Source organism: Sorex fumeus, unplaced genomic scaffold, assembly GCF_029834395.1.
Source record: "Sorex fumeus unplaced genomic scaffold, SorFum_2.1 ptg000073l, whole genome shotgun sequence".
NCBI lineage: Eukaryota > Metazoa > Chordata > Mammalia > Eulipotyphla > Soricidae > Sorex > Sorex fumeus.
This window is the reverse complement of record NW_026606130.1, coordinates 4,703,858-4,720,465: the sequence shown is the minus strand read 5'-3', so window position 1 is coordinate 4,720,465 and position 16,608 is coordinate 4,703,858. Positions and strand designations below refer to the sequence as shown.

The window sequence follows — 16,608 nt, the reverse complement described above, 5'->3', positions numbered from 1 at the left end:
GTTGTGCTCAGTAGACACAGATCTCTCATCAGCCACACACCATATCCACTTGCCATAATGGTGGCAACTTTTGCAGCCAGCTGACCTCATCCACTGTATGCTGATTTTTTTCTGAGTTCAGTTTCCAAAGGCAAAGTCATCTTTTTATTTTATTTTTGGGCCACACCCTGGCAGTCTCAAGATTTACCCCTGGCTCTGTACTCAGGGATCACTCGTGGTGGTGCTCTGGGGACTATTACAGGATGTCAGGGATTGAACCCAGGTTGCCTAAATGCAAAGCAAAAGTAAGCACCTTACTGGTGCTCTGGGCCCCAAAGGTGACTTTTTTCTTCCCACTTTCCAACAGTCTGGTGCCCAGAGCTACCTAAGTAATGTCCGTGTCTGACTAGAATATTCTCTAGATTTTGCTATATTTTCACTACATTTTGCTGCGTCTAGCTCTTCTTTTGTAAAAAGCTCCACCAGGCTCTCAATAGGAAAGCCCTGTGGGGATGAAGCCGGTAGTGTGGGTCAGTGGGTCTGGGTGAAGGTTTGTGAGGCTTTGTTCTGGGATGAAAGCTGCCAGCTTCCTTTTCTGATTTTTCCCTGTTTAAGAAATGTGAAAACCCAATCTAAGGAGATCATTAATAGAAACCACAGCTGGCAGCCATTCCTGGCTCTGACTCACTGAGCACACTCCCAATGTCATCACCATGGTTTCAAGGTTGACGTTTTGCCCCCCTGCCTGCTCTTCAATTCATTCCTCACTCTGCTGCGCAGTCGGCTCCATAGTCAGTATCCACAGACTGGTGTCAAGTTAACCCTGTAGAGAAAAATAGCTTTTTGATTATTGGTTTTGCAAGTAGCATTAGATGCTTTTTTTTCTTAAATAAAAATGAGTGCCTGTCATCTCTGACTGGCAATGCTCACTGTGTTCTCTTAGATGACTCACTCTGTCAGGGTGCCCTGTTCTCTCCAGACAACATTTTAAGAAAATTGTCTAGCTGAAGAGATAAGTCCAGTGGGTAAGGAGCTTCTTTGCATGCTGCTAACCTGGATTTCATCCCCAGCACTCCATATGGTCCCTCAAGAGTCTGGAAGGAATAAGCCCTAGGCACAGCCAGCTATGACCACCCCCCCAATAGTGCCTGCCTATTGATATAAACAGAATATAGTACAAAAGAGTTATCCATAAACTCACATAGCAAGGACGCCTAGGATTTTATAATTATTTCCCTCCCCATTTTCTGTGATGAATACCGCACAGTGAAGATCATACATGTCTGACTAATTTAAAGTCTTTTGACTTGGAGACCCCTGCTGTATGTCCATCATCCCATCATTTTCTCCTATGAGTTACTGGTCTTTAAGCATTGCTTTGGGGAAATTCAGCCACTTAGCCAGGCTTAGTTTATTAGTGCTGTTGTTCTTACCTGCTGGAATACACTGGGATCTCGCGATAGTCCAGGCACTTAGCCATACATCTATGCTGACACTTCACTGGGGTCTGAACTCTACTTTAACTCCATTCTGAGACTTAAGAACCCTAAGTAAAGACGCCTCCTGGGATTCTTGGCTGTGGCTGGTTCCACAAACATGAAAATGCTTCAAATTTAATCCTTGGTGCCATCCACACACTCTAAGTTCCAGCCGAGAAAATGTCAGGTTGGGGATTCTCAGTACTGTGATGATCTCAGGCAGTAGGTGTGTTGGAGCACTGCAACTAACGTGTACAAACCCGTTGACATTCTAAAAGATAGTCACTGTTTTATGTGCTTTACAAATATGAAACTAGTTTTCTGATTGTTTTTGTTTGGGTGCCACACCAGCAGTACTCTTGGCTCTGTGCTCAGGGATCTCTTCTAGCAGTACCTGGGTGCCAGAGATGAAACTCGGTCACCTGTGTGCAAGGTAAGCTCCTACTATTTAATGCTCTTAACAACCTATAACTCGCACGGCACAGTCTGGCAAACTTCCCGTGTCGTACTCAATATGCCAAATACCAGTAACAATGATGGGTCTCATTTTCCTAATCCTGAAAGAGGATTGAAATGGCTCTTTTAAAATCTCAGGGCTAGGAAGAAGGAGACGTTACTGGTGCCTGCTCAAGGAAATCGACGAACAACAGGATGATCGTGATCGTGAACAACCTATAAAAAATGGGACTGGAGTGACAATACAGGGGGTAGGGTGTTAGTCTTGCACAAGGCTGATCTGGGTTCAATCTCCAGCATCCCATATGGTCCTTGAGCCCTAGCAGGAGTGATTTCTGAATGCAGAGCCAGGTGTAGGCTCCAAGCACCTCCAAGTGTTGCCCCAAAACCAAACCAAACAAACAAAAAAGACACTATTAACATCAGCTTCATTTTACAGAAGAGTAAATTGATTCCAAGTAGTGCTCTCAGCTCTGTTTATTACAAGACATGCACAAGGAAGATGATGCAGGACAGCATATTTAGCTAGCTCTCTGAAAACAGGCTGGAGAAAGTTGATTTTTATTGTTGTCTGGGTATTTTTTGGCGGGGAGGACAACACCTGGAAGTGCTCAGGGCTTACTCCTGGCTCTGCATTCAGAGATCACTAGTGGAGATGCTCAGGGATTCATATAGGACGCCTGGGACTGAACCCAGATCATCTGTGAGCAAGGCTAATACCTTACCTGTAGTGCAATTCCCCCTCCCCCACCCAACCTGCAGTTGGGGAAAGTTTTAAAGAGATAGACATAGGAAAGGAGTGATGTCTAAGAAGTGTCAGGGCCAGGAGACACAGAAATTGGACCACAGGTGCAGTGAATAGAATATGCTTCTATATGCATTTTGTGTCTCATATGCAGGCTAAGTCTCCATCCCTAACAGTAATTTCAGTATTAAAATGAGGGGAGGTTTATTTATTTATTTATGGATTTTTGGGTCATACCCGGTGATGCTCAGGGGTTACTCCTAGCTCTGCACTCAGAAATTACTCCTGGCGGTGCTCAGGGGACCATATGGGATGCTGTGTATCAAACCCGGGTCATCCTCGTGCAAGGCAAATGTTCTACCCGCTGCACTATTGCCCCAGCCCTTATTACACTTTAAAATTGAGATTACATTAGTTCACACGATCATATGTTTTAAATGTTTTAGGGACACAAGTTAATGCCTTTTCAAAGCACATAAAGGAAGAGACTGGAGATATAGCTTAGCAAGCTGAGTATATGTTCTCATGCAGGAGGCCCAGATTTAATCCCTGAGCCCTGCCGGGAATGACTCCTAAGCACAATAGCCATGAATAGCCCCTGATAACCACTAAATATGGTCCAAAAAACAAAACCAAAATCAAGATTTAAAAAAAAGTAGATAGACTAATAGGTGGATAGATAGCTAAAAGGGATTGAACATATTTTTTAATCAGGGAGACTCAGGTTTAATCCTCAGAACCACATAAAGTTGCTTATTTGCCCTTGAACACTGTTCAGCTTCCAAACAAAAACAAATAACAACAGAAACGTATACGCTACTAACCACAACCAACGTCCTCCACTGAAGTCCACTGGACCCTTTTCCCCTTCTATGTTCTCCTCTTCTCCCCTTCTGATAAGCACAGCTCTGTAGTCATGGTATGCAGGTTTGTTTTCATTTGGCCTTTATAGTTCCCTTGCTTTTGCTTCTGTATCACATCATGCGAATGGGGTGAGCTGAATAGATCTTTTTCTCCTGGTTCAAATTGAGCTTACAATAAATCCTCCATTTCTAACCAAGTTGTCATAAATGGTCTGATTTCATTTTTACTTACGATTAATGTTCTACACTGTGTAAAATGCCACATTTAATCTAGTCATATGTCTACAGACACTGGGGTTCTTTTCATAACGTGGCTATTGTAAATTGTGCAGTAAAGAAATACAGGAGAACCAAGAGCAACCACCACCCGCCTTGCTGGAATCAAATTCAGGACCACACAACGCATGCCAAGCATGTGCTCTTTTATTGAGTCTCATCCCGTCTGATGGGTATCTTCAGGAATTAGGGTTTCTGTATTCCTTGGATACACATTTATATACACGCTGTTGTTTTTGACATTAAAAAAACTCTTTTATATATTTTTTATTGAAACACTTTGATACAGTTACAAAGTTGTTCATGATTGGGTTTCATAGTCATAGTCATACCCGTCCCTTCACCAGTGTACATTTCTCACCACCAGCGTCCCCAGTTTCCCTCCTGCCAAGCCCCCTTTATTTTAAATAGTGTCACTGAGTTATTATTTAAGGATTTCCCTACTGAGGGCCGTTTATATAGTTTCCAATTTTTCCGTAAGAGACAGGGAGGTGATAGTCTTTGAAACAGAAAACAACCAAAAAAAATAAAAATAAAAACAGCTACCTTTGGAGTCCAATTAATTAGAACTGCAAGAAAAAAATGGCCAGTGTCTAAGAAGAGCAGGGACACGCAGGAAGCCACTGCAGCAATTCCGGGGGTGCCTTTGTCTTGCGGCTGCACATGATTGGCCAGAGAGGGAGACCCGAACCGCAGAGCCCCCACCCTCGCCTGGCCCCACTACGCACGCGTGGGGAAGAAGGTTCGGGAAGTAGAGGTGGGGTAGCTTAATGAAAAAAAAAAGTCCGTGAAGGAAGTAATCAAAAACGCGGAGGCGTGGTTTCCTGTCTCAGTACAACCTTTAGCCTCTCCCCTCTACCTGGCCCAAGTATCTTATTGATCAGACGTCTTCAACCCCATTGGTCGGAAAGCTGAAGGACCGTGTCTGTCCCAAGATATGCCTGCTTCCGAAGCCTCAGTATAAATAGGCAATTGCGACGCTACTTTCAGGCAGTTGTGTAGGCCATACCCATGGGGCCTGAGGGGGCCTTCTAAGGCTACCAAGCAGTTGAGAATTTACCGGCAAGTTTCGGGGATGCCTCCCAAAGGAAAAAGCGGTTCCGGAAAAGCAGGGAAAGGTAGGGCGCCAGCAAGGATGGGATCCGGGAGGAAGACTGAGGGAATGGGGAGGACCCGCAACCCCCGGAGCCTTGGGACAAGGGCAGCGGGTAGACAAGAGGATTCACCAGGAAATGATGTCGAAGCCAGGGTGGACTTCAAGCGTTCAAGTTGTATGGTAGCTTGAAGGGGACAAATAATCCAGAGAAATTTATTTTGTTTCTCCTATTCAGGCCAACGCTAAGGATCCGGTAGGGACTGGGAATTAAACGTAGCATTGCACTGTCCTCCCGTTGTTCATCGATTTGCTCGAGCAGGCCCAGTAAGGAACGTCTCCATTGCGATACTTGTTCTTACTGTTGTTTGGCATATCAAATACGTCTCGGGTAGCTTGCCAGGCTTTGCCATGCGGGCAAGACACTCTCGGTAGCTGGCCGGGCTCTCCGAGCAAGGCAGAGGAATGGAACAGGGTTGGCCGGGTCGGCCCCGTGCAAGGCAAATGCCCTAGCCGCTGTGAGATTCAGGAAAGAAGTTGAGCGGCTGACCTTTGAATAAAAGACACCTTGTGTTTGAGGTAACAGAATAAGAGACGAAGATGGGTGAAGGAAGAGAATGATAAAACTAAAATGGATTGCTTTCAAGGCGAAGAGTTTAAGATTGAGGGCTGTGAATATGTGGAGAGTAGATATTGTATCATTTATTTAGTACTGTTCAGTGGGCACAATGTCGAATTGTAAAGAGCTAGGGGTAAACCTTGATCCACCGCATAAGTTTTGTTGGGATAGTAACAGGAGGGAATTAAAGGTGCCTGTGAGAACACAGTTAAGATGATCCATGTTGGAGCCAATGAGAAAGGTGGTCCAGGTGAAATGGTATGATAAAGGGGCATATTTGTGACATCAAGGGGCCTATATTGTGGGAATGAAGCATGAAAAAGCTGGAAGAACAGGAAGTTTTGGCCAGAGTCAGAACTACTAGTGCCAACCTGTGTCCCTGGGAGCAGGTGATGTGGAGGAGGTGTGAGTTTAGAGATTAATAATAGTGTATACATAGACTAACAGTATGGTGATACCCAAGATGATAGCAGGAGTGATGGTGGAAGAGAAGCTTGAAGCCATTGACATATTTCATAGTCCTAGGGACTGAGGAGGCAGTCAGAAGATGAGAGCACCCAGCAGGGGAAATGATAGAATAATTGTTCAATCGTGAATATAACTGTTAGGGATTAAATGTAATAAAATTCTTAGGGACGTAACCCTTTCATGTGCATTTGCTGGTCAGTGTTGAGTTTTCAAACAAGTGAACATGAATAGGACACCTATTGTGTGTCAGGCATTGGAGATACCAAAATGAGTAAGATTGAGTCTCTTGCTTAAGTCTTTTCAGTAACTTATGATGATTTCTAAGATAAATTCCAAGTTCCCCCTTAGACCCTAACCTTCAGCCACTTTTCTCAGCCCTGCCACATCAGAATTGGCTTGGTCAATAATTTCCTACACATAGGCTGCCCTCCCCCACCGTGGAATATCATATGCTTGTCTTTTCTTCACCTGATGAGCTCCTATTCATCAGACAAACTTTTCTTGACATGTTCATCTAATGGGAGAAAGAGATAGCTCAATGTGTTGGCATATATGCTATACAAGCATAAGGCCAGATTCAATACCTAGCACTGAATGGTCCGCAGAATACTTGCAGGAGCAATTTCTGAGCACCATGAGGTGTAGCACCACAGCCCCCTGTCCAAAGCCATCTCTTTGTGCCCTGTGTATTCTGAAATGATGAGTTTATATAACATGAAATATCCATCTTCCCCAGCAGAACATGACTTCCCTAAAGGAAGGTGCTATGACTTATTTATATTTTCAGTGCATGGAACTTAGTAGTTGCTAAGGAATTGTTTACTGAACTGAACCCTTAATCCAGCAATAGTTCATAGGAACTCAGTCTCTAAAGTAACTATGCTGGCCATCACTTATAGCAGTTGGAATAGTAATAAAATGTAAGATGCTACCAATAATTGCTAATCTGAATACTAACAGCTTGTAGACATCAGTAAGTAATGTTGAGACCAGATCAATAGTACAGCAGGTTAGTGTTCTTACCTTGCATGCGGCCAACCCATGTTCTATCTCCAGCATCCCATTTGGTCCCCTGAGCACTTCCAGGAGTGATCCCTAAGTGCAGAGCCTGAGTAAACCCTAAGTATTGCTGGGTGTGGCCCAAAACCAATGAAAAAGCAACGTAGAGTCTAGGAATTTGGACATGAATGGTTTTGGTTTTTAATTTTGAGTCACACTGGTGATACTTGGGTGCTACTTCCCACCCTGTGTTTGAGGCCTGTTCCCATCAGTTTGGGGGCCCATGTGGTGCTGGAGATTGAAACTGGGTATCCTGCATGCAAAGCATGTGCTCAGCCTGTTGAGCTATCTCTTGGCCCTGGACATAAATCTGCCTGGCAAAGTTACTTTTAATGCTTGATGTTATGATGGACATTATCAGTTCTTGTTGTATTGAGACCTTTGTGTAAATATCAAAGTGCAACTTAAGTATCTGTCATCTCTTTCTTAAAGGAGGAGGAGCCTGTGGGAGTGACAGTGCTGACAAGAAGGCTCAGGGTCCCAAAGGTGGTGGAAATGCAGTAAAGGTGAGCTTCAGGTTCCTTAATTTTGTTTTAAATATAAATAAGGTGTGTGTTGTTTTATGACATATATAAATAATTGGCCTATGTGTCTCATTTTGTGAAGCTAGCCTAACACTGATGTAAAGTTAACAAAAATTGGAACAGGATCCATAGTACAGAGGTTGAGGTGTTTCTCTTGTATTCATTCCCTGTGACTCAATCACACGATATGGTCCTGAGCAACACTGAAAGCAACACCTAAGCACAGAGTCAGGAATAGCCCCAGAGAACCTCCATGTGTAATCCAACCCCCCCAAAAGCAAAACAAAAAAAAACTAAATTGGTAAATGTATACCAGTGTCTTCATACTTCCAGTATTCTTAAATTGTATGATGATGAAGGGTGTTTGTTTGGATCATATGCACAAAACCTAATCATCAATAGCATTGTAAATCATTGTGACTAAAATAAAATTTTTAAAATTTAAGTTAAAAAAATGCAAGCTCCCTGTTCCATGGCTCCCCCACCCTGTTACTGTGTTTCACAAACTTTATCATCTTATATATTTATATTGCAAATTTCCTAAATCCTAACTAATTATACCAATGTACTAAAAATAAAAAAGTTGATCTTCCCAGAAAGTGAATGAGAAACTTCTCAAGACCAAATAATATGGACTGGAGCTATAGCACAGCGGGTAGGGTGTATATTTATAAATTCATTCCTCTGGCATTTCCTACAATCTAGCAGTTTAAGGGAAAACAAGTCCTCAAGGGGCTGCAGTGATAGTACAGTGGGTAGGGCATTTGCCTTGCTCAAAGCTGACCTGGGTTCGATCTCTGGCATCCCATATGGTCCCCCAAGCACTGCCAGGAGTAATTCCTGAGTGCAGAGTAAGGAGTAAACACTGAGCATTGCTGGGTGTGACCCAAAAAGCACAAAAAAAAACCCCAAAAAATAGTTCCTCAAGAATAGTTGGCAGACATCTTCCAGAGGCCATTGGACAGTCAGGTTTGTGCCTGCAGTGATGAGACACACAGGGCCTCACAGGATGGGGATGGAGCTGGGACTTTCCTCCCCATCCCAATGAGATCCCAAGTCACCACCCACAAATGGCCTCTCTGGCTCCTGATCAAGCTTCTTAATGGCTATGATCCCAGAGACTCAGAAACAAATCTCGAAACCCAGCGGCTTTTAGCAGAAATACGTCTGGAACCCACAGTAGGTCACTGTTGCCGGGCCACACCAGAGGGGAAAGGGTACTGTCCCCCCGCCTGCTCCCCCTTGGTGGCTCGGTGGCTGCCATCCTCCAGAGGCCATTGGACAATCAGGTTTGAGCCCTCAGTAATGAGACACGTGGGGCCTCATGGGATGGGAGTGGAGCTGGCCCTTTCCTTCCCACCCCAACGAGATCCCGAGTCGTCGCCCACAAATGGCTTCTCTGGCTCCTGATCAAGATGCTTAACGGCCATGATCCCAGAGACTCAGAAACAAATCTCGAAATGTAACAGCTTTTGGCAGAAATGTGTCCAGACCCTACAGTAGGTTACTGTCATTGGGCCATTCCAGGGGAGAAAGGGCACTGTCCCTCCACCTGCTCCCCCTAGGCGGCTTGGTGGCCGCCATCCTCCAGAGGCCATTGGGCAGTCAGGTTTGGGCCCTCAGTGACAAGACCCGTGGACCCTCGTCGGATGGGGATGGAGCCATCCCTTTCCTCCCCATCCCAATGAGATCCCAAGTCGCCACCCACTAACAGCCTTTCCTGTTCCTGATCAAGCTGCTTAATGGCCATGACCCCAGACTCAGAAACAAATCTCAGAACCCAGCAGGTTTTGGCAGAAATCCCTCCAGATTTAAGTGTTAAAATTTCAGAATTTCAAAATCAGGTGGCCACTACTGCAGCCACACGACATCGTATGTTATTCATAACCAGCAATAGAAACAAATTGTCTACTCTTGCCTTTTCAGCAGATCTGAGTGTTGGGGTAAAATCCCTAGTTTAATGGTGGGGTCTGGTGTCAAAATATTGAATGTAATCAAAGTAGAAAGAGTAATGTGGAAATCATCTGCTCCACAGGTAGGGGGAGGGCGTGGGATGGGGGTATACTGGGGTTTTGGGGGGTGGAGAATGAGCACTGGTGAAGGTACGGGTTTTTCATTGTATGACCGAGACTTAAATCCAAAAGCTTTGTAACTGCTCTTATGGTGATTCAATAAATAAAATTATAAAAAATGAAAAAAAAGTAAGGTAGAGTTCATGCCCAATTCAATCAGCTAATCAGTGGCTGAATAAATAGCAGTACTCCTACATTAAAAAAAATTATAGTGGGCAGAGTAGCATAAAGTCACTTTAAAATGAAATATCCCTAGATACATAAATATACTTTGAATGTTAATTTATTCATCACTGAATCCAACAATTTTCATAAAAGGCAGAATGTAAGAGAAGACTTGGTTGTGTTCTGTATTACAATTGTTCCATGATAAACTTTTGCCATCAACAGAATTGTTTTGGCTAACTAAACCTGGCAGTGCTCAGGGTTTACTGGTGACTGGAATTGAACCTGGGTTGGCCACATGTAAAGGGATGAAACTTTTTAATTTTGGGCTACACCCAGTGGTGCTCAGGGCTTACTCAGGGATCATTCCTGGAGTTGGGGAGGGGAACACCAGAGATTAAACCTAGACTGGCTGCATGCAAGGCAAGCACCTAAGGATACAATTCTTTTAATTTTTTTTAGTTCTTGGGCCATACTCAGCAATTCTCAGCGGTCACTCCTTGCTCTGTGCTTCTGAATCACTCCTGATAGTGCTTGGGGGACCATATGGGATGCCAGGGATTGAACTCAGGTCAGTCACGTGGAAGGCACACACTACTAACACTCAGGCCCCAAGGATATAATTCTTAAACATTCTTTTTTGTAAACAGGTCAAATGTACATCTGCAGAGTTCAACATTCTTGATGTTCAGCTTATTTTTGGTGCTTTGTGGGTCACACCTGGTAGTGCTCAGGATTTAATCCTGGCTCTGCACTCGGGGATCACTCTTGGCGGGTTGAGGGGACCATATGTGGTACTGGATATCAAACCCAGGTCAGCTTTGTGCTATACTGTCATTTCAGCCCCCAGCATACTCTTTTTAGGTGCTGAAGTGGGAAGGCTTTATACATGGGGCCTCTTAAAAATTTACTTGTGGGTTTTTTCATGTTCCTAGTCTGATACGTTTTAGTAAATGCTAGCTGGTTTCTCTCAATATTCACAACACCTCTGAAAACACATACATTTTATAATTATCTTTGTGCACAAGTAGGGTTTATTGTTTTTATTATTATTAATCACTGAGATACTTAGTTAACATTGTTCATGATTAGGTTTCCGTCATAAAATGTCCAAACACACGTCTCTTCATTAGTATACATTTCCCATAGCCAATGTCCCCAGCCTAACTCTGTGGCAAATACTTTACTCTCTCACTCTCCCCCCCCCCGCCGCCCCCCACACACACACTTCTTTCCTTTTGGGCATTATTATTTGTGATACAGATATTGAAAGATTATCATGTATATCCCTTTAACTCCTTTCAGCAATCATTTCTTATCTAGAGTGACCATTTCCAACTATCATTGTCTAGTGGTCATAAATGGGGTGGTTTGCCTAAGGTAGAAATAGTGTTACGTTTGTGATTACTAATTCATCACAAATTCAGAGATTGTAAAAGTTATGCAGGAAGAATATGTTAAGACAGAAGGACAAAAACGGACTTTTATGAATAGTCTTGTACTTTAGTAACAGAAAGGGCAAATTACCCCAAAATAAACAGAATGCGCCTTCTTTTCAAGCGCATCTGTACACTGGCATACATTATGATCTGATCAGTACACCTCAGTTATTTCCAGAAAATAATATTGGAATTATAAACCAGAGCTTGAGTGATATAAAATCACTATAAAATGTAAGGCTTGTAGTGTAATTGCACTCTTGGGAATTTTTACCTTAGGAAAAAAAAATAAAGACTACTGAATAAGTGCTTCACAGAAAAATAGGGGCTCACAGATAGCACATGTGCTGAGGAAACACTTTGCATGCAGGAAGCAAGTTCTCAACTATTACTGTTTTCCTCTTCATTTACCACTGAGGCTCATGTTAAGATGAGAACTTCAGGGGCTGGAGTGATAGCACAGTGGATAGGGTGTTTGCCTTGCATGCAGCCGACCTGGTTCGATTCCCACCATTCCCTGAGTACCGCCAGGAATAGTTCCTGAGTGGAGAGCCAGGAGGAACCCCTGTGCATCACCAGGTGTGACCCAAAAAGAAAAAAAAAAGATGAGAACTTCCCACAGCTAGATGGTCTCAATAATAGATTTGTGAGCAGACTACCAGGATTTCCCATTGTTTTGAATTTAGGTTTTTCACTCACTAATGGGGAGTAATTCAGATATTCCTGCTATACCGAGGAAAGAAATCCACTGAATATCCGAATAATCTGTACTTTTTTAAAAAATGTACTCTTTTCCCATTATAGGTCAGACACATTCTATGTGAAAAACATGGAAGAATCATGGAAGCCATGGAAAAGTTGAAGTCCGGAATGCGATTCAATGAAGTGGCTACACAATATAGTGAAGATAAAGCCAGACAAGGGGTATGGTGCTTTTTTTTTATGTAGGAGTACTGCTTTTTACTCAGTCACTGATTAGCTGATTGAATTGGACATGAACTCCACCTTACATTTTTTTTCATAATTTATTTTTTCTTCTTATATTTATTGAATCACTGTGGGAAAAGTTACTAAGCTTTCAGGTTTAAGTCTCAGTCATACGATGATCAAACACCTCTCCCTTCACCAGTACTTATTTTTCACCACCAAGAACCCCAATATATCGCCCTCCCACCCCTCCCAGTGCCTGTGAGGCAGATGATTTCCACTTCACTCTTCTCTACATTGATTACATTCATTATTTTGACAAAAGATGCACCATTATTGTTTAGAATTTCCCCTCCAACAATCAGAATTGCTGAAAAGGCATTGTGAAATACTGTTTTCTCTAGCTGGTTATGAGATTCATATAATGATTTTGGATTTCTGCAAAGAGCCACATAATTTACGACATTGGTTTCTGTGCGTCTGGTGTTATGGCTGTGTCGGAAAGCCACTCGTGGAGGGCAACTCAGTAGGGCATGAAGGATGAGCTGGTACCGCCCCCCTTCCCATGAGACTGCATTTGCCCCGTCACCGACGGCCACCTTGCTGCTGGGGGGGCGGGGGGAAAGGTGGAAGGGAGCAACACTCTTTCCCTCCCTTGGAGGCATGGCGCCATAGTTTAACACATGGTCCATTCACTTTTCTGCTGCAAGCTGCTGGACTGCAGTTGCCCTGTCACCACTGGCTCATACCTGGCTTTCCAATAAGCTCTGAGGCAGCAGCCACCTTGTCCAGATGCATTTCTGCCAAAAGCCGCTGGGTTTCAAGATTTGTTTCTGAGTCTCTGGGATCATGGCCATTAATCACCCAGAGAGGCCATCTGTAGGTCTCGTTGGGGTGGGAAGAAAAGGGCCGGTTCCACCCCCATCTGGTGAGGCCCCAAGTCTCGTCACTGCAGGCCGAAAACTGACTGTCCAGTGGCCTCTGGAGGATGGGGTCACCGGGCCGCCAGAGTGAACCTATTCCCACCTGGAGTTGCCCAGCGCCAGTAACCTACTGCAGGAACAGGACACATTTCTGCCTTTGGATTCCAAGATTCATTTCTGAGTCTCTGGGATCATGGCCGTTAGGCAGTTCGATCAGGAAACAGAGAGGCCATGCTTCCAATTGTATAGCTGAGCCAGAGGTGGTTTGTGGGTGTGACTCCCACATACCTAACTTTTGGCCGTTTACTTCTTGGTGAACTTTGCCCCAAGTTTTTGGGGTCTGGCCAAAGGCACAGCAGCAATTTTGGGGTATCTGAAAGTCTGACAGTGCCATTAGGCTGCTGATGCACTTGCCTCACAGGTACAGACTGACCTGCTGGCGTCACCATACCCCTGGTGCTCTTATTCTTTTAAATGGTCTATCCTTGGGGCTAAAGAGATAGTATAGTGAATTTGGTACTTACTTTCGATTCAGCATAACTGGGTTCTATCTCCAGCATTCAGGAAGCAAAGTTCTCAAGTTTTACTGGTTTTCCTCTTCGTGCTCCCATTGAGCTTCATGTTAAGATGAGATAGGGTCCACAGACCACACGTGACCACACGTGATCTGTAGCCCAAAAAACAAAGCTATGTCCTCCATGGACAATACACAGCAGTAGAAATAGGTTGTTCTTTGTCTTGCCATTAACTTTAGCTATATCTTAGAGAGCTTCAAAGCAGAAATGATTTGCTTCTGATGAATGCCAGTCACCTATGTATCCTAACCATGACCAAACCTGAACAGATAACTGACTCCTAGGAACATTGTCTTTATGTATCAAGTCCAATCTCGTTGTCCTGTTCAACTTTTTCAAACCCACCTTTCCTCCCCATGACACACACACTTTATTTAAACACTGTGGTTTACAAAGGTGTTCATGATTTGTTACAGGCATTCCATATCCCATTACCAGTTATGCCACCACTGTCAACCATTGTCACCATTTTTTCAACTACCCCTCAAGCCTGTCCCTGTAGCAAGCCCACAATAATTTTTTATATTGCTTGTTATCAATAAATTGCTAACAAAACGATCAAAAAACATTTCCTATGAATAAAATTAGTGAAAATTGTTGTGTCTCACCATGGGGCTATTAAGTCCTTGAATGCGAGATTACTAAAATGTTAAGCCTTCTGTGTTAATGTTTTTGTTGGTTGAGATGGATTGGCTTCTACATTTCTTTGTTAAACTTTTTAAAACCTTTAGCACTGTAGCACTGACCTCCCGTCATTCATTGATTTGCTCGAACGGGCCCAGTAACATCTCCATTGTGAGACTTGTTACTGTGTTTGGCGTTATCGAATGCGCCACGGGGAGCTTGCCAGGCTCTGCCGTGCGAGCAAGATACTCTTAGTAGCTTGCCGGGCTCTGCGAGAGGGGCAGAGGAATCGAACCTGGCTCAGCCAGGCCGGCTGCACACAAGGTAAATGCCCTACCGCTGTACTTAGCTGTTAGGAAATTCCAAGATGCATTAAAACTGATGGTCTTCTGAGCGTCAGTTGATCACATTTCTCTTTTTATTTTTCAGGGAGACTTGGGTTGGATGACCAGAGGGTCCATGGTGGGACCATTTCAAGAAGCAGCATTTGCCTTGCCTGTGAGTGGGCTGGATAAGCCCGTGTTTACAGACCCTCCAGTTAAGACAAAATTTGGTTACCATATTATTATGGTTGAAGGGAGAAAATAAAGTTGTGTGAAAAGTTTAACATGTTTCATAAATTTCCTGTAAAGTATGTTACAGAATCTTTGTATTTTATGAATTTATCATTGTCGGTATATAGGTACAAAGTCAGGTGGGTCAAGGTCAGTGCACATTACATTTAGGTAGTTAGTAGTTCTTAATGATAAAGCAGGCAATTCCTAAACTGGTCTTTCCTCCCAGAACTACTTGATCTTAGTATCTGATCTCAGATTCTCAGTACAGATTCTCAGTATAGCCCATGAATTAATTTAGAAACCAGGTCTAGGGGAGCTAAATATCAGCTCATATTATTCTCACATTAAACTGAACATAAAATAATTTGTATCTAGTACTCATAAAAATAAGTTCCTGGATAACACTAGTTATGCAGGTTATCCAGTTTTGATCTTTCCAGAACAGGTAGTCTAAGCCAGGGCTTCTTAAACTTTTTCTACTTGTGACCTCTTTTTCATTGAGAAAAGCATGGCTGAGCACTGCCTGATACACCTCAGATACATTACACAGTTGCTCTTGGATAGATTTTTGGTCACTGCTCATTCAGAAACCTTTACTTTTGCCAATTTTTTTCATGACAACCACACACATTGTTATATGACCCTATATCAATTTAAGAATTTACAGTATAAATCAGTTTTATGTACCCTGCACATAATTCCTATTCAACATTAACACCATTCTTTTTCCTTAATTGTACTTTTGCTAACATGATCTTAACATTTATGGTTTTGATGTGCTCATTATTATGCCTTCCAAAATACCTAAGTGCCCAAGAGCCTTTACCATCTTTTTTAACACTTGCAGTAACACCATGTCCACCACCAGAGTGTCGCAATCTCTCCACATTATCCCAAGTTCCCTTCCTTTGAGCACCCTCAGACCACAATTGTTCCTACAATACTTTTGCTTTGTATTTATCTTTTTCTTTGAGTCATTTAGCAGACTTCCTCTGATTCCATCCAAGTTTCAGGAAACTACAAGATTGCACCTTTACTCATACCTGAGTCATACTCCTTGGTGTATTTATACACCACAATATCTCTTTTTTTTTTTTTTTTTTTTTGGTTTGGGGGCCATACCTGCAATGTTCTGGGATTACTCCTGTCTCTGCATTCAGGAATCACTCTTACAAGTGTACACAGGAGTATTCATGGATGCTGGAGATTGAATCCTGGTCAGCTGCATTCAAGGCAAGTACCCTAGTATTGCTTTGGCCTCAATATCAATTCTTTTTAAATAAATGTTTACCACAGGAAAAGAAGCATAGTTATTTCACCAGTTCTAACCCATTCACCAAGTGCTGGTTACAGGGAGAGATATCAGCACAAAGCCATTTTCTTTTTTCTCAAATGTGTGGATTATCATCCCTTCCAGGGCCATCATTATGTATTTTTATTTATAATGCCACATTTATGGCACACAAAATTATGAATAAAATTATAAATACTGGAACCAGGGAGATAGCTTAAAGGACTAGAATGTGTGTTTGGCATGTTGGAACCTCAGGTTCAATGCCTAGTACTGAAAACTGTAAATACTATACTGCTTCAAAAATAAAACATTACTAATACAACTACAATCCTGAGGGTAGTCCCTTCCTGGCTATTTCTCAGCCATTCAGCAGATGGTTCAATGTTAGGCCCCAACAATGTAGTTCTGCTTGGATCCTCTAGTGACAGGGGTTGCTGGGTGGTCCTCCAGGGCTCTTAGCACATGCTTGGGA

The 16,608-nt window shown here is 43.1% G+C and overlaps 1 protein-coding gene across 1 annotated transcript; it reads left to right on the top strand.

Annotated features, from left to right (window-relative positions):
* The first annotated feature begins 4,804 nt into the window (after positions 1–4,804).
* On the top strand, positions 4,805–14,892 carry PIN4 (peptidylprolyl cis/trans isomerase, NIMA-interacting 4). The gene is made up of 4 exons (XM_056130138.1): positions 4,805–4,915; positions 7,469–7,542; positions 12,041–12,160; positions 14,715–14,892. The coding sequence occupies exons 1-4, from the start codon at positions 4,873–4,875 to the stop codon at positions 14,871–14,873; spliced, it is 396 nt and encodes a 131-aa protein (XP_055986113.1). The 5' UTR covers positions 4,805–4,872; the 3' UTR covers positions 14,874–14,892.
* The last annotated feature ends 1,716 nt before the right edge of the window (positions 14,893–16,608 follow it).